Below are 26,740 nucleotides of genomic sequence, written 5' to 3' on the forward strand. Positions count from 1 at the left end.
TGAAGAGATCTTAAGAGGTAGCTCTGTGGTATCCGCTTCCACAGTGCGTTCTCAAACACTGAGGGCCGCACGGCTCAAGGCCAATAGCACAGCCGAGATTATATTTTTGGAGAAGACGTTTAAACACCATCAATAACAGGACTCCACAAAGATCCCCCGTATAGCCTTTAACAGTCTGTTGGGGCAAGTGCTCTTAATAAGCACCGATGAAGGCCCGCACGGCACACGAGGGGGCGGGTGGCCAACACCACGAGCGGCCACCTTTGTCTTCCAAGTGCCGATGCTTACACACCGCACCGTGTATTCATTTAAGGCTGAGTCGGCCTAGGGGAGGCCCTGGACCGGTTCAGATAATCATTACTGATGTTGGCCGTGAGCGGGCATCGACAGCTCGTCGAGGGATGCCTTCATCCAGCAGTGGACTGAACAGTGCACTCACCACGACGCTACCACTCGCACACATGACGATGTGCGCACTCACACTTACACATTCTCTCTCTCCCGTGCCGCCGGGTTTTAACGCGTGCTCGTCGGCGCGACGTCTCGCTCCACGTGGTGGGTGGCTCATTCAGGAACTCGCTCAGGCACTCTCTCTTGCTCACTGTCAGACTGGCGGCTCATTCAGGAACTCGCTCAGGCACTCTCTCTTGCTCATTGTCAGACGGGCGGCTCATTCAGGAACTCGCTAAGGCACTCTCTCTTGCTCTCTTGCTCATTGTCGCACGTCGCCGTGACGTCAACGCCCGCCGCGCCGCTTACCCGCTGAGCCCGCTCCTTCAGTTCCTTCTCCTGCGCCAGGAACCCCTCCAACTTTCCGCGCACATCCTTCAGTTTATCCGGGTTGACCCTGCACACACGCGCGCGAGAGAGCGGCACACGCGCGTCAACCCGGTGAGTCATGTTCATTCCACTGCTGGATGAAGGCAGTCCTCCACGAGCCATCGTCATCCTTCCCCCCCCCCCCCCCGACCCGGCGTGGCACCGATCCCCGGCGATCGCATCACTCCGAGCTCGAGTATGGTTAGTGCTGTGGTGTGGAACTGCCGGGGATACCAGGTGGTATAGGCTTGTGTTGAGAGAGGAGACCCGGAGATGGCAGCACCGCAATGGATTCATAAATACATCTGTGTGGAGCAATGCCATTATCCTCCTGTGTGTGTGTGTGTGGGTAGTCTCCAGGTTCTCCGGTTCCTGCCACGTGAAGCCAAACTCTCACTGCTTGCGGAATTCATGGCCACATGAACGGTTGTACATGGGACATGGACGCCTATGCATGGACGCCTGTGCATGCATGGACGTGTGGAAGTGTAACCCAGTGGCCCGAGTTCAATGTCCGGTCAAGACCGATAACAACGGTGAATATTTAAACCGATCCTGGGCCTTCTTGTCCGAGGTTGACTCAGCCTTGCGAGGTTTGTTGTAAACATCAGCACTGGACAGACAAAATGTGGCCGGGCACGGCATTGGCGACGCCACTGCCCACTCGCGCTCCGTGCTGCCCTTCATGAGGCGCTCGCTGACAGAATGGCCCCAGCAGCCTGTGTGGGCTACACAAGGGGGCCTCTGTGTGTCTGCGTGGCCTCCCCTCCCCTACCCCCTCCCATCCCAAGTACCACGGGTGTCGTTGGAGCCCCTGTCCACGCAGGCTCCCACCCAGAGCCGGGCCCCGCTCCGCCGCACCCTCAAAGCCGCAGGTCGACAAGGGTTTTATCGCCGCGTCAAAATCTGCATTCCGACTGGAAATTGCTGGAGGCGTGGCTGTCATCCCATCCATCTCCCGCTCTCCGCGGCTGCAGAGCGGCGTCGTAATTTTGTGTTTCACAATTCACTTATTTTGCACGTTCAATGTCTCGTGAAGAGAGACGGGCCGGAATGCACGCTGAGGCGGATCAATAGATTGGGAATAAACGCATGCGACCATAGGTGGGGCCCTGGGCTGTGATCGATGTAAATCGATAAGGCTGAAGAAAAGAGAAAGATAATAATAGGAATGATAAAATGAACAGCGTTGTGCGGTAATTACAATGGGGTGAACGGATGAAACGAATCGACACAAGGGGACCACACCTTCCTGTAGGCCAGATTGTGAACTCGGAGACGGAGCCCGCTGGATATCGCGTGCCTCAAATCAGCCACAGGCTGTGCTCGAGCGGCCATGTGGCCAAGCGGTGGTGCGTTCCCGGCTTGTTGAAGAGGTTCACAGTTCGAATCCGACAGGCCGCCCTTGATATTCATGCGGTCGCGTGTAAATTACCCGCACGCACGCGCTCCATCTGATTCGCAGCGGAGGTTAAATATTCCGTGACGGCATTCAAAACCCGCGGGCCACTGTGTGCTGGAGTCACGGTGCCAATTTGCCGAGTTCGAGAAGATTTTACACCGAAAAATACTCAACCGGGATTACACACGGCAGCATCGCCGCCTGCTGCCAAACTACAGCAGGCGACGCCTGCGAAACACGACAGCGCGCCTTTCCCTCGCGACGGTCGCCCCGCCCTATAAGGACGGCGCCGATAGCAAATGTACCAAATTATTTTTATTATTTTCAACCGCCCGAACCGCAAGGGGCACCCGGATGAATCAGAGGGGTGGGAAGGGGGACTAACGCGCGATCAATCGCGACCGTTCCACCGCAGACCGCGACGGGCCCCGTGTTTGTCAACAGCGTTGTTACGGGCTCCGTGTTTGTCAACAGCGTTGTTACGGGCCCCGTGTTTGTCAACAGCGTTGTTACGGGCTCCGTGTTTGTCAACAGCGTTGTTACGGGCTCCGTGTTTGTCAACAGCGTTGTTACGGGCCCCGTGTTTGTCAACAGCGTTGTTACGGGCCCCGTGTTTGTCAACAGCGTTGTTACGGGCCCCGTGTTTGTCGCCAGCCTTGTTACGGGCCCCGTGTTTGTCAACAGCGTTGTTACGGGCTCCGTGTTTGTCAACAGCGTTGTTACGGGCTCCGTGTTTGTCAACAGCGTTGTTACGGGCCCCGTGTTTGTCAACAGCGTTGTTACGGGCCCCGTGTTTGTCGCCAGCCTTGTTACGGGCCCCGTGTTTGTCAACAGCCTTGTTACGGGCCCCGTGTTTGTCAACAGCCTTGTTACGGGCCCCGTGTTTGTCAACAGCCTTGTTACGGGCCCCGTGTTTGTCAACAGCCTTGTTACGGGCCCCGTGTTTGTCGCCGTTGCCGTGTCCGCGCCGTCTGTTTGGTCACGCGTTCGTTCCCAAAGCGGCCGCCGCCGCTGCCGCTGCGCACACCGGAGTTGGGCATTGCGCTCGCGAACCGAGAGGCGACCGAGCCGCGTGCCAGAGAGGTAACACGACGCTCAAGGAAACGGTGTTTACGTGTTCCCCTGGAAAGCCGAGTCTCAAGACCCGCATTCAGGAGCGGCGTGCATTAGGATGTCTCTCTGTACAGATGGACGTGGAACTTCCTTCGCGCCGTACGTAGCCGACCAACTCATCGGAGGTGCCATCTACTTCTCTGGCCAGTTGCTTTTAATGTAACATTTACCAGCCAAAGTGTACAGCTTGTTACGTTAGATCTGTGCGTGTGTGCGTGTCCGTCAATCCGTCTGCAACTGGGGGGGGGGGGGGGGGGGTGGTCATGTTACCTCTAGTAAACGTGATCAAATACGAGCAAAACTTTTTGTGTTGCTGTTCGGGAATTAGCCCGATTTCCAACTGGACAAATTGATCAAAGCGTGGCCCAAAACTTGGAGACCTGAAAGAAAATTAATTTGCAATATTTTTAAATTAATTTTGCCTCGACAACTGTCTCCTCAACTTCTGCAGCGAGAATTAAACACTTCCCAAGACAAACGCATGAAGACAAAAATCCCCCTACAGCCATACAGACACTTGGGGTTAAGAGCTGTTATCTAGCACCTACTAAGCACACGAAAGGGTGCCACGGCCATCGCCACAGCCAACAGTTTTCGCCTCCCCGGCACTGACGACTTCACATAATACGACAATGGCCGCCATTCGCCACTAAGTGGCGGCGACGTCGTCACAAGCGCTTGTGCCAGACTAGGTCCACCTTCAGGCCATGTGAAGTGTCAAATGGTCACTGGCAGGAGGTCACGGGCCAGACCCAGGTGCCATGGGTTGACAGATCAATGGTACAGATGCATCGCCTGTGCTCCTCACTCTGCTAACTCTTTGTGAGCCAACTCCTCCACCCGGGTACAAAAACGTCTCCACACTCTTAAAAACTGCCTCATCATTAATAGAGAGTGGAGGAGGAGGGGGGAGTATTTGATGACATAAAACACCCAGGTAGGTGCTTTGTTTTTGTGGAGCTGATGGTAAGGCCCCCACCTCTTATTGCCATCCTCCAGGTCTGCAACTCATTCTCAAAGTGAGCAGCAATGACCAGATCATCAGCATATATGATAACATGTTTGACTAGAAGGCAGCCATCCTTTGACTGCACACAGGCATCGACAAGCCTCTCATTATATCTGGACCAGATAAACATTCCTCTGTTAAAGCCATAGGAAAAACTAAATGCTCAAAAAAATATGTAAACTCATTTAGGAGCCAGAGGACATTCCTGTCGCACCCCAAGGTGACCACACGTAACAAAACAAAAAAGATCTCCCCTATCGCCTTAACAGACTTTTTGGGGCAAGCGCTCTTAGCGAGCACCTATCGAGGCCGGCACCTCGCCCGACAACCTTTGTCTCCCCAGTGGCGATGTTTACACACCGCACCAGGTACTCATTTGAGGCTGAGTCGACATAGGGAGGCCTAGGACCGGTTTGGTTAGTTGTCACTAGTGTTGACCTTGAGTGGGAATCGAACTCAGGTCGCTGGATTCAGAGCGCAACGCGCTAGACGCTACAAAGATAAAGACGCCCCCCCGTATAGCCTAAACAGACTATTGGGGCAAGCGCTGTTAGCGAGCACCTATGAAGACCAGAAGGGTACACGAGGGGGTGGGTGGCCAGCACCACGCCCGACCGCCTTTATCTCCCCAGTGGCGATGTTTTTACACAACGCACCAGGTACTTATTTGAGGCCGAGTCGACCTAGGGGAGGTCCAGGACCGGTTCAGATAATTGCCATTGGTAGTTGGCCGTGAGCGGGAATTGAACTGTGGTCACCGGGTTCGTAGCGCAGCGTAGCGCGAACCGCTACACTACCGCTCACACACGACACACACTCACTTCGAGCAGTGCGGACACGCCCTGGACACCAGCAGCTGCAGCCGCACTTCACACCCACACACGGCACGGGCGCCCCCTGGCGAGGCCCATCCGGCCACCTGGTTTCACCGATTCCCTCCACCCGTGTCGAGGACTCGCTCCACCCTGCCTCGCTCCACCCTGCCTCGCTCCACCCTACCTCGCTCCACCCTCCCTAGCTCCACCCTCCTAGCTCCACCCCACCAAGCTCCACCCTCCATAGCTCCACCCCCCCTCGCTCCACCCTCCCTAGCTCCACCCTGTCTCGCTCCACCCCACCGAGCTCCACCCTCCTGTGGGTGCCGGCTGGTGCTCACCGGATCTTGTTGATGGGAACCTTGCGCTCCTGCAGCTGCTTCACCATGCCGGCCTCCTCAGAGGGCAGCAGCATCAGCAGCGCCTCGCCATCCTCCTGGTACCTGCACCGGCGGGAACGATGGTGGCGACACGGGCAAACAGGCGGACATCGCACACAGCTGGCGCATGCATCTGCCAGTCATCTCGGTCAGTCAACACCTGGGTCTGTACCCGTGACCTGTACCGAGCCTGCCACAGTAGGGGGCGCAGCTGGTGCATTTGCCAGTCATCTCCGTCAGTCAACCCACGGCACCACCTGGGTCTGTACCCGTGACCTCCTGCCAGCAGTGAGCCTTCGACACTTCACGTGGGCTCAAAAGTGCACCTGGCCTGGCACAGATGTGGTGACGTCATCACCTCTTAGTGGCAAATGGCGGGTACTGGTATTGGTGCGTAGTGTGGAGCAGTGGTGCAGTGGTTAGCGTACTGCGCTACTGACCCGGTGACCCGAGTTCGATTCCCACTCATGACCAAACACTGGTGAGGACCATCTATTTATACGGTCCTAGGCCTCCCCTAGATCAACTCAGCCTCAAAAGGAGTACCTAGTGCGACATGTAAACAACATCACTTGGAAGACAAAGACGTGGTGGTGCTGGGCGTGGTGCTGGCCACCAACTCCCTCGTGTACCGCACCAGCCTTCATAGGTGCTTGCAAACAGCACTTGCCCCAACGGTGTGCACAGGCTACACGGGGGTTCTTTGCGTGCGTGCGTGCGGGAGCTACCGGGCTGTGCGCCCCGCGCGATGGATGTAGGTGCTGGCATCCTCAGGGCAGTCGAACTGCAGCACCCAGCTGACGGCCGGGAAATCTGAGCGCGTCGACAACACAACGACCACATGTCGGCACCGTCACTCCTCGCAAGCCCAGCAGAAAAACGAACCTGGTTACTGTACGGCTGGCAGGTAGCTCGAGCCTATAACACCTGGTAATCACGCGCAGAGTGTTGGACAGGTGATGGCGGTACAGCAGTGGACAAATCACGCCTCATCTCGTCGCATCTCGCAAGCCCAGCAGGGACCTGAACCTACTCCGTGATTGGATGAGCGACGGCCGAGGAATACATTTTGATTTAAAGCTTTCGTGACTGCAGGGATTCATATTCTTGGTTCTTTCGGTAAAGTCACGTAGAAGTGAAATAATAAAAAAAATACAAATATAAAACAACACACCTGATGATGATTGCTTGTGTTGCAGTCGAAACGTCGTGAAAATATTTTTTGTTTTATATTTGCATTATTTTATTATTTTCCTTCTACGTGACTTTACCAAAAGAACCAAGAATATGGCCTAGGAATACTTTGGCCAGGAGAAGGGTGTATATCCCCATCAAATGTGTTTTACGGCTTTTTATTTCTCCAGGTACACACCGGTGGCCTTCACCTTCACAAACCCGCACGGACCAGTCGGGTGAAGTACGGTCAATTAGCGGCCACGACCCGCACGGCATGGGGAGGCTGTCATCCAGCAGTGGATCGACAGAAGGGCAGTACGATAACAAAAACAACAAACTCCTGAAGAAGAGTCTTGAGGGTCTGCGAGGCTTTCCTTGATCTTAGTAAGCGGCGACACAAGGACAAGACACGCAACACACACCCCGGTAACACACATCTCAGCGGCTTCACGGCATTGTAAGGAGTGCGCAAGTTCGGCAGCATTGGGTTCAACACAAGAGTACTCTGGACCGGTTTCGATATTCAGTGTCTCATCAACACAGTCGCCAGGCTTGCTTGAACCAAAGCTGGTGGACTGCCAGATGTTTACATCTCTGTTAGATGTGGGTCTCCACTTCAACACGAAACTACATCATACGTCACAGTAACAATAAGACACAACACACACACGCACAACAAGATGCAAGGGCAAGCCGGGGAGGTGGGGGGGGGCAATAGGTGACTCATTGTCAGAGTGTAACAGCGGTGGTGGCAAGGGGGGGGTGTTTGTGTGGTGGCGGTGGTCGGGTACCGAGGCCTCGAGCAGCGATGTCGGTGGCGAAGAGGGCGGCCGACTTCTTGCGGCAGAAGTCCTGGTACACGTCCATCCGCTTCATCTGCTGCTGCTTGCCGTGCAGCGCCAGGATGGGCATTCCTGGCCGCAGGCGGCAGAAAGCGTGGAACAGGAACTGCACCTGCGGGATGGAGCGGCACAGCGAGGAGGGGCGCGGCACAGCGAGCAGCGTGGCGAGCGGCACAGCGAGTGGGGCAGGAAGCGGCGTGGTGAGCGGCGAGGCACAGCGAGCGGCACAGCAAGCGGCGCGGCGCAGCTTAACAGGTTTGTCACGTGACCGACTAAGTAACAACACGCAATAATAAATGTAAATAATATACTTCAGTGCTTTGCCAATCAACTTTTGGATGAAGGCCGACAGAGGAATGCATGGATTCGTTTTGGACATTTCATAACACAAAATTGGGGAGAACACACGGCGCCGATTATTGTGTGTTGTGTACAAGTTTTGTGTTTGACCTGCACAGAACAAGACCGGCTCTTTCCTTGCTTACAAACATCTGGCAGTCCACCAGCTTTGGTTCAAGTAAGCCTGGCGACTGTGTTGATGAGACACTCAATGCCTAAACCTCCCCAGAGTACTGTTGTGTTGAACCAATGCTGATGAACGTATGCACTTCCAGAATTCCGTGCGGCTGCTGAGATGTCGTTTTTTACGTTGAGCGACTATTATGAAAACGTGGGCTTGGGTAGGACACGTCACTAGAGCTACGACGCACTGCGGTCATGACTAATGGCGCAGTGGTGACGCAAGCAGCTCGCACGCTAGACGGACCGTGACAGCGCGGGACCGTGCTAGTGTGGGAATCATTACAGCGTGGGACCGCGAGAGATGGCCATGCCTTTGGGAGGGCCTTCCCGGCAGCCCAAGGAGAGAGAACGCGTCTCAGACCGCGAGCACCGCGGAGACGGAGCGATGAAATTAGTTCACGTGCGGCAGCGAGACGGACGGGTAAAGCGCTGGACCGCCGGGGGACAACGACGATGACCACGGATGTCACTTATCCAGCAGTGGATTGATCATGACACGCAGTGCCACGTGCCACACCTGCTTGCAGCTGGAGAAGAAGACGATGACCTTCTTGGTGAGGTGGCTCTTGATGAAGGAGTAGAGCATGTTCACCTTCTGGTGGAGCTCACACACCACGTAGTTCTGCTCCAGGGTGGCTGGGGTGCTGCCAGAAAGACAAAGATCCCCCATATAGCCTTCACAGACTTCAGGAGCAAGTGCTGTTAGCAACAACCTATAAAGGCCAGCATGGCACATGAGGGGGTGGGTGGCCAGCATCACATCCAGCCAACTGACGCCCCATTTCGCAGTGTTTACACCCCGCACAAGGTACTAATTTGAGGCTGAGTAGACCTCTGGGAGGTCCAGAATCGGTTCATATAATTGTCACTGGATTTGGCACCAAACAGGTATCAAACTCAGATCGCCAGGTTTGAAGCAAGGTGCCACCACTCCACCACACACCACAATCCCACCTCGCTCTCACTATGCCTGTCTCACTCGTCTGGACCTGTGCACCACACACCCCAAACACTTGCACCCCACACACCTGTACTCGTGCTCCCCCCCCAACACACCTGTATGAGCCCCCACACACCTGTACACGCCCCACACACCTTTACTTATACGCGCTCCACACACCTGTAATGTGGTACCCCCCACACACCTGTACCGGTGCTCCCCCTCACACCTGTCCAGGCCCCACACACCTGTACCTGGCTGCCCCCCCCCCCGTCACACACCTGTACCGGTGCTCCCCATCACACCTGCATTCGCTCCACACACCTGTACCTGGCCGTCCCCCACACACCTGTACACGACCTACCCACATGTACCGGTGCTCCCCCTCACACCTGTACTGGTCCCACACACCTGTACCTGGCTGTCCCCCCCCCCCACACACCTGTACTTGGCCTGTTCGTGCACCCACACGTAGGCGGGGTCGCGCAGGCTGAGCCGTGCGAGGTCGCGCACGGACTTGGTCTGCGTGGCGGAGAAGAGCAGCGTCTGCCGGCCGGCCGGGAGGTTCTCCACCACCGCGTTCACCGTCACCGCAAAGCCCAGGTCCAGGATGCGGTCAGCCTCGTCCAGGACTACCGGGGGACAGCACCGCCACCACCGCCAAGTCGCCAAAATTAACAATGACCCGCAAATTCATTCCTAATAGATTTTTTTTTGATTAGGTCTCGTAAGAGGAATCTGACCAAATCTGTGTCGTTAAAAACCTTCCACTACCCGACATGGCCAAACAAATTTAGTCGTCACCTTGCGTGCAAGTGTTTAATGACACGTCAATTATTATCGTTTCAGTTTGCCGCGCGGTAAGTTTAAGAACGATTCTCACGACCAAATTTGACGATTAAATATTCACGCTCTTGGCCGAGAAATTAAGAAAGCTGTCGTGGTGTCGCAGTGAGCACGCTGGAATTGCAGAATGCTTTCCGGTCTACTGGCTGTTCCGGTTTCACAACGCCCGCCGGAGTAATCCACCGACCCTTGATGCCCTTCACCCGGCGGTAGCAGATGGACAAAAGCAGCTAGTTAGATCACGGCGAGTGTCCCGTGCGCGCGGCCCCACTCACCGAGCAGCTGGAGGTTGTTGGCATAGAAGTAGCTCGTTTCGTCCATGTGCTGCAGCAGCCGCCCCGGCGTGCAGATGATGACGTTGGTCCGATGGATCCTCTCAGACTCCTCCTTCACGTCCTGCGCTCGCAGGCGGGAGACGCAGGCGGGAGACACGCACGACGCTTGCTTTAGCTGCCAGGGAGGGTGAAGCGTTTGCAAAAGCGGCGGCCGAAAACCGTGGCTCGACAGAAATGCAGGCCGCTGGTAACCTTTCTGGGCTGTAACTTGACGTGAAACGGGGAAAAATTTGCGGAAGCGGCCCAGGTCGTTCACACCTGGCAGGCAGTGCCCGACGTGCGAGTACTCCCCGGACGCTCACTCCCGCAGATTTCCAAATTCAAAACGCCACAGCCAAAGTGGTAGGCTGCACGTGGACCCCACGGGCCATTACCAAGTTAAGTCGGGGGCCGGATAAAACCGCGCATGCCGCAGGTTCCTCGCGTCGTAACGACGACGTGCCTGCCGTCGGGCGGACGTCACAGACGCCGCCCTCCCGCTCCTCCTTCTCACCTTGCCCCCGATGATGAGGCCCGCTGAGAACTCGTGGTACTTGCCGACCTTGCGCAGGACCTCGAAGGTCTGGAAGGCGAGCTCCCGCGTCGGGGAGATGATGAGCACGCCCAGACCATCGTCTGCCGTCCACTGCTTCCGGTAGAGGCACTCCAGAGCCTGGGGCGGGTGGGTGGGAGGGCCAGGGGTGAAGCTTTAAGTTTCAAGTTGGTTTCATTTCACCAGGCGAGAACTCAGAGAGACCGGGCGAAGCCTCGCATGCCAGAGTAACTGACCGGGGTTGCATAAATAACACAGGCAATAACGTAAAACAAAATACAACAACGAAGCAACTATAAATCAGATCAAAAATAAGCAAATAAAAAATAATTACAAAAGCATCCTAGGGTAGGCTCTGGACACGATCAGATATAGTCATCTATATTGGCCGTGCCCAAGAATCATACTTGTTCACTGGATTCGTGGTACAGGTTCGCTAGTATTGGATCGCTCTCCGAGTTATCGTGCCTTCCCGTTTACAGACAGACGGGCCGAGGTTTAGTTGGGAAGCATAAAAAATCGTCAGCCCAGCGGTGCTGGCGGCACAGGCGGCAAAGTCGCACAGGTGGCACAGGCGGTAAAGCGAGTACAGGCGGGCAGCGCTCACGGGGATGAGAAAGGCGAGGGTTTTGCCGGATCCGGTCTTGGCTGCTCCAAGGACGTCTTGGCCTTGTAGCGCCAGCCCCACCGTCCTGCGCTGGATCTCCGTCGGTAAGCGGTACTCCGCATTCTGCAGACCTGCGACAAAAACCGATTTGACTTCATCGACACAACCGAAAGTGACAGAGGAATAAACCAATACGTCGGAGGTACAGCCAATACGGGGCAGCTGCACAACCGATACAGCATTGGCGGCATACGTAGCACAACCGACAAGCGAGCACACCATAGTAACGAGTGAGATGTCAACGGCACACGATGTGGCTTGTGCGTGACGGGCTTAGAAGCCAATCCACATGGGTCGGGTCAAGCGACGACCACAACCCCCATCCCGGAATCGCTAAATCTCAATGCAATTCTTTGAAACGAACACCGTTCCTGAGTGGGTGGACGGGTCATGGAATTGGGGATCGCCAGTAAATTCTATGGAGAATTGCCGAAGCGTATCCTCCGGTGGCAATCACTTAGACTTCTTCCTCCTCCGTGTTGCCTATGAAAAGCACCTCTTAGAGATTCAGTTGCAAGTGATTTTCATTTTATTTTTATTTTACTTTTATTAATTTAAATTTTTTACCTACGTGACTTTACCGAAAAAACCTAAGAATATGAGTAAGTGTAGTGCTGCGGGTGCTGGAGCAGCGTCGCTCACCTTTAAGCGTCTTCTTGGACAGCGGGAAATCGGAAAACTTCACAACGTCCGCGACATTGATCTGTAACAAGAACGGCGACAATTACACCCGCCACTAGCTACGTTGGTCACCAGTCACCACTCACCCCACCAGACATTCACATTGACAAGCCACCCACATCACTAACTGCTCACCAAACTCCCACCACTCACTTCACCCGATCCTCACCTACAACTCACACTCACCAGACACTCACTACTTACCTGATACCACTGACCACTCGCCATACACAACACACGCAATGCGGAGTTTATAATAAACCAGTGACTGGGGACTCCAAAATGCGGGACCAGGAACCCCTGGTACAGGGACCAGTGACCACATTGTGCCTCAGGCTTACGCTCGAAACCCACCACTCACCACCCACCCACTCACCACTCTACCATTCAACCACTCACCAAACATCACTCACCACTCACGAAACATCCACCCTCACCTGTTTCTCACCAATTACCAGACGTAACTCGCTCACCTGAGCCACTCACTCACCCAACACTTTCCTAACACAACACACTCACTTGACAATTATCTAATAATCACCATTCACACTCAGTGGACACTCACCACTCCCTAGAGAACGATCCTCAACAATTCCACCCCGGACACGGGGGGCCTGGGAGTGAGACACAAGGACCCCAGCCACAGCGATCGGAGAACACAACATCTAAGTATAAATTTCGATTTAAAGCTTTCGTGACTGCAGGAATTCATCTTCTTGGTTCTTTCGGTAAAGTCACGTAGAATGGAAATAATAAAATAATTAAAATTAAACATAATAAAACATAATAAAATGTTTTATTTTTATTATTTCCATTCTACGTGACTTTACCGAAAGAACCAAGAAGAAGAAACATCTAAGTGTGTACAGTGTACTGGAGGAATCCGATTAGCTAAGCAGCTCTTTATCCACAGGGGCGGATCAGCAAGTTACAAAAAAAAACAATCGGAGTACAAAATAGAGCAAAGGGTAAGCAAGTCACCAAATATAACCAAACAGAAAAACTATAAATATGAACAAACACAAAAAGTATCAATAAAAGACCGCACACAAGTCCGCTCCTGCACCCTCCCCAGGCCACCCACGTGTGCCGCTCGGGCCCCCGAGAAGCCGGCGTCCAAACCTGCGCGTATCTGTCGGTGAGCTTGGCGATGGCCTCCTGCTCCACGACGTACTCGGGCCGCTTCTCCGCCTTCCTCCTCGTCTGCAGCTTGCGCCGCTTCTTCAGATCCTTCTCCTTCCACTGCTGCAGGTCCTGCACGGCGCGCTCCCTGGACGCCGCCATCGCTGCTCGTCTCGCTCGGCGTGCGTGATGACGTCACGACGCACGGGACGGCGCGGCACAGCGGGCCGATGACGTCATGACGCAGGGACTTTTAAGTCGCGCCGCGCGGGACGGCGACGTCACGACGCAAAGGGACGTGACGTCACAACGCACGGGACGGCGACTACATGACGCACGGGACGGCGACGTCACGACGCAAAGGGAAATGACGTCACGACGCAAAGGGAAATCGACGTCACCGCGAATCGTGCGCGATTGGGCGTCCAGTGCCAAGCGCTTTCCGGTCGGTGTTGCCATGGCGACCGACTTTAGGAATCTGAATATTTACATGAATTCTAGATTTTCTTGGTTCTTTCGGTAAAGTCACGACGTCGTGAGAATTATTTTATTATGTTTTATTATTATTATTTTATTATTTCCATTCTACGTGACTTTACCAAAAGAACCAAGAAGATGAATCCCTGCAGTCACGAAAGCTTTAAATCGAAAAATGAATTCTAAATTTGAAGCTTTCGTGACTGCAAGGATTCATACTTGCAGTTACACCTGATGACGGAGGCTTGTGTTGCTTCCGAAACATCGTGATTTAATTTAGTTATTTTCATTCATGTTTATTATATTATTTTTTTACCTACGTAACTTCACCGAAAAAAACATGATATTTACATGAACCAATATTTAAAGTGCAGAAAGAATCCGATAAGCTATAAAGCAATTGTGTTCATCCCATGTCGAGTAGGGGCGGGTAAGGAACGTTTCAACAACAACCAATACAAGAAAAACAGCAGTGCAAAGTACAATAAAGATAAACAAATCATTCAAATAAAACAAATAATCCAAACAAAACGGAAGCATCCCCATCCTACTACCAGGCAAAGCCCACAGAGGTATTAAATTACTTTTCAAAAGCGACCTGGCCATCACAAATGAGAACTAAACAAGTATAACCCGTAAAAACAAAGTTTTTCACTATAAATCCTTTATATGCGTGGCGGCTAGAGTCCTCTCGTCCTCTGGCTTGAGATGGCTGCCACCTATGGGTCAGATGATTGCATTGCACCATTAAGCAATTGGTAATTAAATATAATATTTTTGTCCTAAAAAGTGTAAACTTTTGGAAAAAAATTTTCACGAACATAAATTGTCACGCACAAAGAGTCTGTGTGCAAAATGTCAGCTCGATTGGATCACGGGAAGTGGGTTAAAAAACGACCGAAAGATTTGCACGGTCGTAAGCAAGCAAGCGAACTTAATATAAAGGATTTTAAAAAGTGGCTTTTGACGTGGACATTTATAGCAGAAACGAGTGGTAAGGCCATGCCGTGTCCACCCACAGGGTTTACTCCGTATTCTTGTACAGGGAAATTGAGTTTTCAGGTCTATGGTTTGTGTTTCTCCCTTGTGACGGGACTTTGTAGGACGAACTTTGAGATGTATAAGCGCCAATACGGTCTGAATTGGTCTGTTATAAGGTAGGCACTGATCAGGGTTCGCAGGTGTCTATTATTGTATTATAGATCATAATTCATGCAATCCTGGAGCAAGTGCGAGTTTTTCGTTTGCTCAGTCACCTGATGTTAGGGGCCGTCCATAAATGACGTCACGCGATTTTGGACGATTTTTGACCCCCCCCCCCCCTTCGTCACAAAAAGTCAGACCCCCCCCCCCCCTCAAATATGACGTCACAAAGCTCTGCCCTCCTCCCCAAAATAAAACATTCTTCAAATCGCTTTGAACTATTGTCATTGTAGTGCGTATTTAATGTGGCGCTGCACTCTGATGTTGTAGGATAATTTTTTTTTATTAAAAAATCAATTTAATTAAATGGAACGTGTTGTCTATATTTATTTAAAGTTGTGCATTTTGATGTGACGTCACATATCGTCACAAATGTATGACCCCCCTCTAGGTGCGTGACGTCATTTATGGACGGCCCCCAACCGTGCGGTGCGAGTGACGGTGGTGGTAGCGGCGGGAGAAACCCCAAACCGCACACACCACACACACAGAACACACACACACACTACACAACTCACATACACTACACACACCACACACACAGAACACACAATACACACACACACACACTCTACACACACCACACACACTGCACATACACACACTACACAACAAACCACACACACACACTACACACACTACACACCAAACCACACACACACACTACACACACACTACACACCAAACCACACACACACACTACACACACACTACACACACTACACCACAGACACTACACAGACTACACACACACACCACATACACAGAACACACACACACACACAGAACACACAATACACACACACACTACACACACCACACACACTGCACATACACACTACACACACACTACACACACTGCACATACACACTACACACACTACACACACACACCACACTACACACAGACACCACACACACCACACACACACAACACCACACACACACCACATACACAACACACCACACACACAACACCACACACACACCACATACACAACACACTACACACACCACACACACTACACACACACCACACACATACACCATCAATCATCAGCCTCCACCCACTGCGAATCTCTGCTGGGTCGCAACGCTACAGAGGCACCTGCCCGCGTCATCATACACCTGCCCGCGTCATACATCTGCCCGCATGGTGGCGCTTAAATACATTTTCCCTCGGCGAAACAATTCCGAACACGGTCAAACACTTCCTCTCTCTCGCAAATATTCTGGATGTTACCGCGGGCGCGCACACACACACACGCACACACTCCTCATTCGAATGCAGCTCTATTATTCTCGTCGGAGGCTTTCCTGAAAACAACCTTCCGATATTGTCGCTCTTGCAAACCCTAGCGCGGACACAACGACCCATCGTCACCGAGTGCTGTCACCCTCCACGGCAGCCCGCTCCGCGATTTCAAACTCCAACCGCGCGCGACATCCTCGATTTCGACATCGTCAAAAGCTCCCCAACCCACCACCACCACCAACGCCATCACCACCACATCACCACCACCACCACAGATACTCATCACGCGGCCATGGCTCAGCACTTTGCGACCGCGCTGAAACTCGCGAAGGCTCAAAGAGCCGTGCTCGGGAACAGCGCGGTGGCTCTGCTGACCGGATCGTTCGAGCAGATCTACCAGAGCGCCACCTTCAAGTGCCCCTGTTCGCCGGGCGTCAGCCAAATCTACGCCGCCACCTCGCTGCTCGTGCCGGCCCTAGTCCTCCTCGCCATGGGCTACTCGGCCAACGCGAGGACGTGGAAGCTGGTGACCGGCTGCTGCTCCTTCAGACCCCTCCGAGGCTTCGGAGGTCTGCGGAGGTTCCTGCGGATCCTGCTGTCGGTCACGGGCAGGGCCCTCGTGGCGCCCGGCGCGTGGCTGCTCGTGGCGCTGTTCGACGGCAGCTACTTCGTGTGCGGAGCGAGCCCCTACGCCGCGCAGGTCCGTGTCGCAGCAACAGCATCAATCTGTGCGGAGCTTGCAGCCTCGCCGTGTGCGGGGAGGGGGGGTGGGGGGTCCGTCACATTTTCTACGTTTCTCAATTGTCACGAGGTAGCTGTGGGCAAAGTTGCACACCTCGGCACGAATTAGACTCCCTTGCCCTTGCCAGCCGGTGACTCTGAGATGTTGGCTACCTCGCCGGGTGTGCAGGACGTCATGGGTTCGATCCCGACCCTGCGACGCCTGCTGCTGCTGTTGTATATTTGGAGTTTGCGGTGTCTCTCTCTCTCTCCCCGTGGTGGCGTGGAACCCACTCTGGGTTGTTTCCCCCTCCACACTTGGAATCGACATCACGCGTTTATTGTATTTGGCTGCTATAAATGTCCACACGGTGTGCAATGTCGTTGAGCTATTATCATTCACGATAGCCAGCTCAGCTTCTCAAACAAAAGCTCTACAGCTCAGCGGACCTTACCTGGTGAAATAGAAAAACAAAAAACCGGTTTAGTTTGTTCACTTTACCGATGCTCGTTCCTGGACGGTGCGGGTCAAACTCCACCTGGTCGACGCGGTGGCCTCAGCGGGAGCGCGTTCACCGCTTGCTGCAGAGAGGGGGACGCGGTTCGACTCCAGCAGCCGCCCCGACGAATACTGTTCACCATTCTTTAGACAAGCAGCAGCGTATCTCTGGGACAACACTCGTAACATGTTCTAACATGGTGGTGGGGGGGGTGGTGGTGGGGGGGGGTGGTGGTGGGGGGGGTGGTGGTGGGGGGGGGGTGGTGGTGGGTGGGGTGGTGGTGGGTGGGGGGGGTGTCCCTATTTATGTCATTGAGACCTTGATGTAATTTCGTCTTCCACGTGTTCCACACACAGCAGCCCAGCTCGCTGCTCTCCTTTCTCGTGTCACTGATTCTGGCCACGTGGTTCCATCTGTCCTCCCGCTACTCCCAGAACCTGCTTTTCCCCAACCCCCTTTCACTCTGCAGGTTGACCACACCCTGCCCATTGTACAAGGCGCTGCTACAAAGAAATGTTAACGCTTTTGAGAATTTGCAACATTACGACAAGAAATGTTACTCCGGGCTCTGGAGACCACCTGGAGAAGATTCCAGGCGCACGTTGACAATGATGGCGGAGAAGTGGAGACCCTTTTAACTTTTTTAAGCTATGAACAATCATTTATCGTCATTGTGTTATCCGCTCTTTTCCCATTCACAACGATAGTCCGATAGACGTGTTAACACTTTTTTTGCATCCTGTATCTTCCCTTTGGGAGTTATTTGTGCCACGTGACAAGGCTTTCCCAGAGTAAACACCAACAACAACAACAACCACCACCAGCAGCTGATTATCGCTGGGGGTTTGTGGCACACGCTGTTGTTGTTGTTTACTCGACGCAGGTGCAGAGCGGCTTCCTGGGAGGGTGGCTGCCGACGGTGGTGGACGGCCTCTCCCACCTGCCCGAGCCTCTGGCCAAGATGAACCACTCGCAGCTGGCGCCGGTCTTGGCGGCCCTGCCGTGCCGGAGGCCGGAGGGCATCTCTGCGTCTTCGAGCGATCAGATCTTGAGGCAGCTGGCGATCCAGTCTCAGGTGAGCGTGGGCGAGTGTTGTTGTTGTTGTTGTCAACTTGAAACGTGGGTGTTTTGTCGCCAGTATATAATTTGTGTGTTTTGGTTGAGGCCACGTGGTGCTCTTTATGCCAGCATGCCCGTTCGTTAGCCCTGCGGCTCGAGTACAGAGTTAGAGGTGAAGCAGCCCACGCGAGTCTCCAGTCCGTCACCCAGCGGAGCTCGCGGCAGGCCGAGAGGAACGAGTTAGGAGGAAGGGAAGGAGGAAAGGAAGGAGGAGGGGGAGGAAGGGAGGGTAAGTAAGGGGGTTAGGGGTAGGAAGGAGGAAGGGAGGAGCAGGTGAGAAGAAGGAGGAGGGCGAGGAGGAGCTCTGTAACTCAAGACCTGATTGATGCATTGTCCGTACGCGCGTGTGAATAATCCCTGTTGTGAAAAGCGTGAAATTCTGTCGGGTGGTGGAGAGTTCGCAACAGGAATGTTGGCATCAAACCACCCCCACTACCACTAAATGCCCCGACCCAAACACAAACAGGGACGGTTGTCGCAATTCCCCAACGTTATCTCGGTCGCGCTATCGGCCTCGTCACGAGACGGATAATCCATCGGCAGCTCTCGCCGAGCCGAGCTCGGCCTCCCTCCACGCGGCTCTCCGTGTGAGTCGATTGGCCTCGATGCCTCATCAACTCGCCACGTTTGAGAACGCGCGGATCTCTGACATCTGACCTAACGCCATTGCCCCGACGGTCTGGTGAATACAGAGGGGCTTTGAAAACTAAACTTTTATTTTTTTTATTTTTACCAGGTAAGGCCCACTGAGCTATGTAGCTCTTATTTCAGAAGCGACCTGGCCAACACGAATGATGGCTCATTTGTGTCGCCAGGGCGTGGGTCCTGAACGTTGTCCGAACTTGTCCCGCGTGGGGAGCGGTGCAGGGCTTTCAGGTCACGTGGCGTGTGTCGACATCGCCTCTGTCGCGCGCAAAAATGCGCAGCGTTTTGTGAACCGTGCTGTCAAAACCAGAGCTCTGAGTTTCAAGTTAAATTCGTGCCCATGGCTCCCCTCTCGGTGGTAGTGATGCTTGAACCTGACCTTGCCACCACCGCTGCCCTACCGTGCCCTCCACCACCCTACATAGTAAACCCATTGATGGGGGATGGTTCAGTTGTATTTGTATGTGTGTGCGAGATTTGCTTGCCTTTCTTGTACTGTCGTGTTTCTGTCCTGTTTGCTGTTGTAACGATGTCATCCGCCCCTACTGGACATCTGTGAAAAAGAGCTTCATAGCTCATCGGATTCCTCTAGTATGAATAAAGATTCTGATGATGATTCCATAGAGACCCATGGACATATATAGACAAACTGGTGAGAACTCGATTACACACCGAGTTTTTCATTTCACGATTTTTTTTTACAAAGATCCCCCATATTACCTCAACACACAGTTGGGGCAAGTGCTGTTAGCAAGTAGCTATGAAGGCCGGCACGGCACACCGAAGGTGGTGGGTGACCAGCACCACGCCTGGCCACCTTTGTCTCCCTTGCAGTGATCTTTACACATCACACCAGGTGCTTATTTGAGGCTCAGCCTGGGACTGGTTCACATAATCGCCCCTGGTATTGGCCGTAAGCAGGAATCTAACTCGGGTCGCTGGGTTCATGGCACAGTGCAACTAACCCACTCAATTGTTTTGGCATTTCACAAACCCACACTGGCCAGCATGGGTGAAGTAAGGGGTCAGTAGGCCTTCATCCAGCAGTGGATTGACAAACAGCTGTGCAGACAGTCATCTACTTCCGAACACCTGCGCTAACGAACACCGCCCACGCTTACGAACATGTACAATAGTTCTACTTATGAGTTTAACAATGCTTCCCTTTTTGTTGAACCATAACACATTTCATAACACTCACCGTGTGGGCATTTCATTGCAGTGCATTGTTGTTCTCCGACTTACGAAATATTCCCACGAGGAAGCTTCAGTGTGGTGCCCTACCGCAGCACCCAGCCTGGTGACGATTGGCTGCTCGATGTTTGGATTCCTCGTGCCCTAGACAGATGTCCCCGTGCCCTAGTCTTGGTCTCACGGTTCCTACCCCGAACCCCAAGGCATTCAGAAGAAGTACAACACGATCCCAACACTCTGCCTGCCTTACTATCCATCGGCGGTTCAAGACGACGAAGATGACGATGCTGCAGTCCCACCTCAGCCTCAGAAGGCAACGCAAGGAAGCTGCTGCTGCTGCTCCAGACGCTCGCCCTCTTGATCGGCCCAAAAAATCGCGTGACCCCGGAGTCAAATCAACGGTCAATATTGACTATGGTTAACAAGTCTCAGTCGACTGCATAAACCTTCGATTCGCGTCAAACTTTGCGACAGGGTCTATTAAAGGCTGATGAAACATGTTTTCTGATACAAAAATTAGATTTCAGACTGTTTTTATCAGGACTGGTATGTCATGGTTCACCGGTGCATGGCCAATACTTCCAAATCTAACAAAGACATTTTGCGGGTATTTAAACGGCATCCAAGGACGATGCTAATATAACCACGACAGAGTGCCTGGCAGAGGAGCAGAAGGAGAGGACTCCGCTGAGGAGACCGAGCGGATGAACACTGGGTTCATGTTGGATTCGTGTTGGGTTCACGTGTTGGGTTCATGTTGCCAGGGGACGGCTGGGTGAACCGTCGGCCCCGTGGGATCTTGGAGAGGTGGCGGCGGTCTGGGGGCAAAGCGCGTGTGCTCCCGTCTCTTCCAGGACGTGAGGCTCGCGTGGAAGAGTAGGCCAAACATAACACGGTGAATAACAGAACCGTCACGAGTGGAGGTGGGGGGGGTCCCCGATGGTACAAATAGGGGATGTACCATTAATTCTGAGAGCTGAAAAAGAAAAGTAGGTTTCCCCAGAAGCCGCGCCCGGGAAAGTTAGAAAATAAGAACAGACAGGGGGGGAGGGGGGGTGTGAGGAAGTGAAACAAGGAAGTTGGTGGCGGGGGGGGCCTCGCGTGTTCGTGTTTTGTGCGTTGTTGTTTTGCAGAGGCGTTTCGCTATCGCACGCAGCTCCGCGGGAAACCGCGGTTCACCGTATCTGCGGTTGCTGCCTCTTTACCAAGGAAACACAACCAAGTAGTGGCAGAGGCAAAGGAGGGATAGAAGTTGCCATTTTCACAGCGCTTTTTTTTTACGCAAGAAAGCCTCACCCCAGGCCTTTGCAGTTGATGGGGGATTTCCCAATTGACGGGGAGTTTCGTTGGCTCTCATTTTTTTTCCTCCTCGCTTAAAAGCCGCCGTCGGTTGTTATCTCTAGTGGCTGCGGCGGTTGGGGGGGTAAATGTATCTTCCTGACGATAAAGTATTACTTAGAATTAAACCTGCGCAAATAAATCTCGAGAGACGACGAATCCCAACGGGTCAACGGTTAAATAAAGGTGAAGATGGAATTTCGCACGGTTAGTTAAGCGTCAGCCATAAGAGAATGCTGACAACAACACCAGCGGCATCGGCAGCACAGTGTACAATATCAGCAATAAGTAGTTCGTGAAGTTCTAGTAATGGCGTCAAATTGGCCTGATCGTACTTCAGGATCCTTCAGGCCTAGCCGAATGTGGCGTTGACACGTGAACCCTCTGTTTTGTTGTTTCAATGTTTTATCCCCACCACCACCGCCGCCGCCCACCCCAATTGCAAACCTGACGATTCTACTAGCGGTGTCTGTTCAAGCTCCTTACGCGAGTATTTAACACATTCTTGCGGAGGGAGCTGGTAGGAACGTTGGGTTGCTCGGTCAATGGCCAGGGTCAACGGCGGCGTGGTGTATTCCGCAAATATGGCCGACTGTGAGGGCGGGCACAAGCCGGCGTGAGTAGGTTAAACGTTGAGTTTTATAAGGGCACACGGGGTGACCAGCCCCTCCCCACCCTCCCCACCCAGCTCCTCCCCACCCTCCCCACCCAGCTCCTCCCCACCCTCCCCACCCAGCCCCTCCCCACCCAGCCCCTCCCTCCCCACCCAGCCCCTCCCTGCACGACGGACGGACGGACACAATAATCCCCTGTGGGCTGGTGTAACCAGGAGGTTCCTACCAGTAAATCTCTTCATGGCCTTGCCCCACCGTACCTCGCTTCCCTCATCTCGTCCTATGTCGCCTCCCGCCTGCTCCGCTCCCAATCTCTCTCACTCCTCCTTGTGCCCAATCCCGTTCACACTCCTTTTGCCTGCTTGCCCCCTTGCATTAGAACAAGCGAGCAACCCTCCCTGTCGAGTTTCCGCTCCTACCTCAAGACCCACCTCAACTCCCTGGCCCATCCTTCCCTCCTTCCTTAGCTACCCACCGTAATTCCCACACCCACTAACCCCCCTCCCCATACTCCCGTCCCTATTCACCATATCACTTTTAGCTACCCTATTGTACCACTCGTAACTCTTGTAAAGCGCCTTGGATGAAGGCGCTATATCAATACAAGATGACATTCGTACCCCCCGCTGTGCTTGAGACGCACCAAATAACGACGGTGACCCCACGTGAGACTCGCCCCCCCGCCCCCCCCCCCCCCCGATGTGCGCGCGTAGCTCTGGGGCTGGTTCCTGCTGGCCACGGCCGTCGTGCTCGCGATGAGCTGCAGCTGCCTGGCGCACTGCACCGCGCCCGTCAGCTACCTGCACCTGCAGTACTGGCGGGGGTACATCGAGGCGGAGGGAGAGCTCTTTCAGAAGCGGGCATCGGAGCACTCCAGAGAGCTTGCCTCGAAGAACGTGGACAGGTAACGGGACGGCGGCGGAGTGGTTGACGTTTGCGCCGCATGGCAAGGAGGGGCCTGGGTTCGATTCCCGACTTGGGCTCTCCGTATGTTCCCCCACTGCTCCGCAGAGTGTGGGTTTTTTTTCCCAACGTAGGAATGAAATAGTACGAAGATTTCTGATTCTCGTTGCTCCTTCGTGGATCTCGCCAGCAGGATAGAGACTCGCAATTCCGTGAACGTAGCACACCGACTGGTAACACCAGACCAAGGCCCACGGCACGTCTCATCTCAGCACTTGGATAACGCCAAAATGTCAGCCGGAGACAAAACCAAATCCCCACGCACGACATGAACGCACGCAATGTGACCGAGTCCTATCACCAATCATTGTAGATCTCATCGTCGTCATCGTATATGTCTACATCTCTTCGTCTATCCATAACAACCATTTAACAACAACTATTTTTATTTCATCAGTTAAGGCCCACCGAGGCGATGGCGCTCTTTGTCAGAAGCGACTTGGGCCACATGATAGCTCAACCATCTCCCTGTGGAGATGTACAGCAGTTGCCAAATTCTCTGAACGCACGTGTCTATGCCACTGCTCCACCCATAGAATACGACTAAACGTAACCTTTATTCAACATATACGTCCACAGATGGGATATTTTCTACATGATTCTAAATGTGGAGGGGAAAGCCGGAGGACCCGGAGAAAAATCCACACGACCACAGGGAGAGAGAAACATGCAAACTCAAATATAAACAGCAGTTGGCATCAGGGTCGGGATCTAACCCACGACACATGCATACCAGGCGAGGTAGTTAACATCTCCTAGCCACCGCCGTGCTCCACTGCTGGATGAAGGCCCTCCCCATGCCGTCGGTCGCAGGGTCTCTGTGCCACCCGGCCGCCCCTGTGTGGATAAAACACTTCTTGCCATCTCATTTTCTACTTTATAATCTTGAATCCTCTGATCACACGCACACATCGTGCTTCGTGTGAATACGGATTGATAATTCCCAGGCTCGGATTCACCAGAACCATTACCACCACAACCATCACCACCACAACCATCACCACCACAACCATCACCACCACAACCATCACCACCACAACCATCACCACCACAACCATCACCACCACAACCATCACCACCACAACCATCACCACAACCATCACCACCACAACCATCACCACCACAACCATCACCACCACAACCATCACCACCAAAGACAAAGATCCCCCATGTAGCCTTAACAGACCGTTGGAGCTAGTGCTGTTAGCGAGCACCTAAAAAAGCTAGAATGGATCGCGAGGGGGTGGGTGGCCAGCACCACACCCGGCCGCCTTTGTCTCCCCAGTGGCGATATTTACTACACCGCACCAGGTACTAATTTGAGGCTGAGACGACCTAGGGGAGGCCCAAGACCGGTTCAGATAATCGTCACCGGTGTTGGCCGTGAGCGGGAATCGAACTCGGGTCGCCGGGTTCATAACGCAGCCTAGCGCTAACCACTACACCACCGCTCCTCGCCACCACCACCACCATCACCACAACCACCGTCATGATCCACCACGCAATCCCCTCTTTCCAGGTTCTTCCAAAGGGACGTGGGGGGCAGCCCCTTGGCGTCGAGCCCCAGCATCGACGACTGGAGCTCCGTGTCGCGCCTCTACGTCTTCCACGAGAGGCAGCCGCTGCGCTACAGCACCCTGGACAGCTGGGCGCAGAGTGGCGCCCCGCAGAGTGGCGCCCCGCAGAAGGGCACCCCGCAGAAGGGCGGCGCGGCCTCGCCCGACGGGGAGATCGAGCCCTCGCTGGCGTTCGTGGACGGCACGCGGCTCCTCCGGCTCCGAGACGCCCTCTCGGTGGACAGCGAGACGGAGCCGCTCAACGGCGACGCCAAAAACAGACTTACATAGAAGCAGAGACCACCACAGACTTACATAGAAGCAGAGACCCCACAGACTTACATATAACTAGAGACCTCACAGACTTACATAGAAGCAGAGACCACCACAGACTTACATAGAAGCAGAGACCCCACAGACTTACATAGAACCAGAGACCACCACAGACTTAGATAGAACCAGAGACCACCACAGACTTACATAGAACCAGAGGCCCCAACGGACTTAGATCCGTCACTGAAGTAAACGAAGTCCAATGTTTAATGTGAAAATGTGAAATGTATCGAAGTTGTTTTTCAGTGTTTTAAGATAACGTATTTCATTTCTAGGTTGATGTGTTGTTGTTGTTGTTGTTTTAAACTGCATAGATTTGCACGCTGTCTGGATGTTCACGTGACCTCTGTGAGTCACGTGGGCCGAGGAGAGAAGCCACTGGTTTTGCGAATGTTGCTGGGAATTCAGTGGCCGGTTGAAGGGTAAACACCTCGGAGGTTGGGCACGGAAGGTGGCATGGGGGAGGGCGATGCTCATGCAGTCGCTTAGAGGGTTGCAGGCGACCGAGATAGGCAATGGAGTTTTTTTTACTTAACTTTTTAATTCACTTTATTTTTAAATATTGTGCTTCTATGTACGTCACTTAAACGAAAGAACCAAATAATATTTTCAACTTTTTTTTACTTTTTGTATTTTAGCAGGTAAGGCCACACTGAGCTATTGGGCTATTTTTCAGAAGCGCCCTTGCTATTGCAAATCATAGCCCAACGAAGCGGCTTATCGTCGTGTGGAAACGTAGAGAAGCCAAATGCTCTTAAACGCGCGCCGTTGATTTATAAATGTGGAGGGGGAAACACCGGAGGACCCGGGGAAACATCCACGCGGCCACAGGGGGAGAGATACGCACACACACCGCTAACTCCAAATACACAGCAGCAGCAGCAGGCGTCAGGGTCGGGATCGAACCCACGACCTGTAGACCAGGCGAGGTGGTTAACATCTCCTAGCCACCGTGATGATGAGAGACAGAGACACGCAAACTCCAAATATACAGCAGCAGCAGGCGTCAGGGTCGGGATCGAACCCACGACCTCCTGTAGACCGGGCGAGGTGGTTAACATCTCCTAGCCACCGTGGCGCCCCTTTGAGTGGCATCTATAAGGTCGGCGACCAAGGGGAAGAGAAGACAAAAAGCCAGTCGGTGGCGGTGAGACTGAAGCAAGTTGTGGAGGTCGGATGTCGACTGTGCAACACGTGTTGGCTCTGGCAGAGGAAGGAAGTGATGGCGAGGTGTGGTGGCATTGACTGATGCCCTCTTCACCTTGGCGTCTGTGTTATGGCGCAACTGCAATGCTACAAAGTGTCATCGTGAGTAAATTGTAAAGCACTTTTACCCAAAAAAGTTTTGTAACGTCTATTTTATGTTGATTCGTACACTCCCAGTGTCAGGTGCACGAATGAAAAATGTGCATCCCTGAAGTGAATTTCATTTCCTTTAACCCAGAAACCCCCCCGACCCCCCCCCCCCGCAGTCTCATGGTGGAGCCCAAACACTTCGGCGGACTGGGCCACTGAGAGCTGTCACCACAGCACACAGAGGGGGGGGATGGGGGGGGGAGCCATTCGTGCAGATGTCACGAGCCACTGGGTGTCGTGAAGCTCTGGCTCGCTCAGAAACATCA

The 26,740-nt window shown here is 53.5% G+C and overlaps 2 protein-coding genes across 3 annotated transcripts in view; one reads left to right on the forward strand and one right to left on the reverse strand.

Annotated features, from left to right (window-relative positions):
• Positions 1-14,431, reverse strand: part of DDX10 (DEAD-box helicase 10) — a 37,249-nt gene extending 22,818 nt beyond the window's left edge. The window contains exons 1-11 of one of the 2 annotated variants that reach the window (XM_078618251.1): positions 13,202-14,431; positions 12,041-12,101; positions 11,339-11,469; positions 10,693-10,851; positions 10,140-10,260; positions 9,461-9,650; positions 8,596-8,722; positions 7,506-7,668; positions 6,267-6,351; positions 5,500-5,601; positions 760-847 (exon numbers count right to left, since the gene is read on the reverse strand). In XM_078618251.1, the coding sequence (XP_078474377.1) occupies positions 760-847; positions 5,500-5,601; positions 6,267-6,351; positions 7,506-7,668; positions 8,596-8,722; positions 9,461-9,650; positions 10,140-10,260; positions 10,693-10,851; positions 11,339-11,469; positions 12,041-12,101; positions 13,202-13,363 (1,389 nt within the window). In that variant the 5' untranslated portion in view covers positions 13,364-14,431. The remainder of the gene's footprint in view (positions 1-759; positions 848-5,499; positions 5,602-6,266; positions 6,352-7,505; positions 7,669-8,595; positions 8,723-9,460; positions 9,651-10,139; positions 10,261-10,692; positions 10,852-11,338; positions 11,470-12,040; positions 12,102-13,201) is intronic. The other variant, XM_078618250.1, reaches the window with a different exon arrangement.
• Positions 14,432-15,373: 942 nt separating this feature from the next.
• On the forward strand, positions 15,374-26,537 carry LOC144735780 (calcium homeostasis modulator protein 6-like). The gene is made up of 4 exons (XM_078618302.1): positions 15,374-16,836; positions 18,240-18,431; positions 22,980-23,170; positions 24,749-26,537. Exons 1-4 carry the CDS (start codon positions 16,429-16,431, stop codon positions 25,074-25,076), a joined length of 1,119 nt encoding a protein of 372 aa, XP_078474428.1. The 5' UTR covers positions 15,374-16,428; the 3' UTR covers positions 25,077-26,537.
• The last annotated feature ends 203 nt before the right edge of the window (positions 26,538-26,740 follow it).

Source organism: Lampetra planeri, chromosome 57 (genome assembly GCF_965212315.1).
Source record: "Lampetra planeri chromosome 57, kcLamPlan1.2.h2, whole genome shotgun sequence".
In the NCBI taxonomy this organism is placed as follows: Eukaryota; Metazoa; Chordata; class Hyperoartia; order Petromyzontiformes; family Petromyzontidae; genus Lampetra; species Lampetra planeri.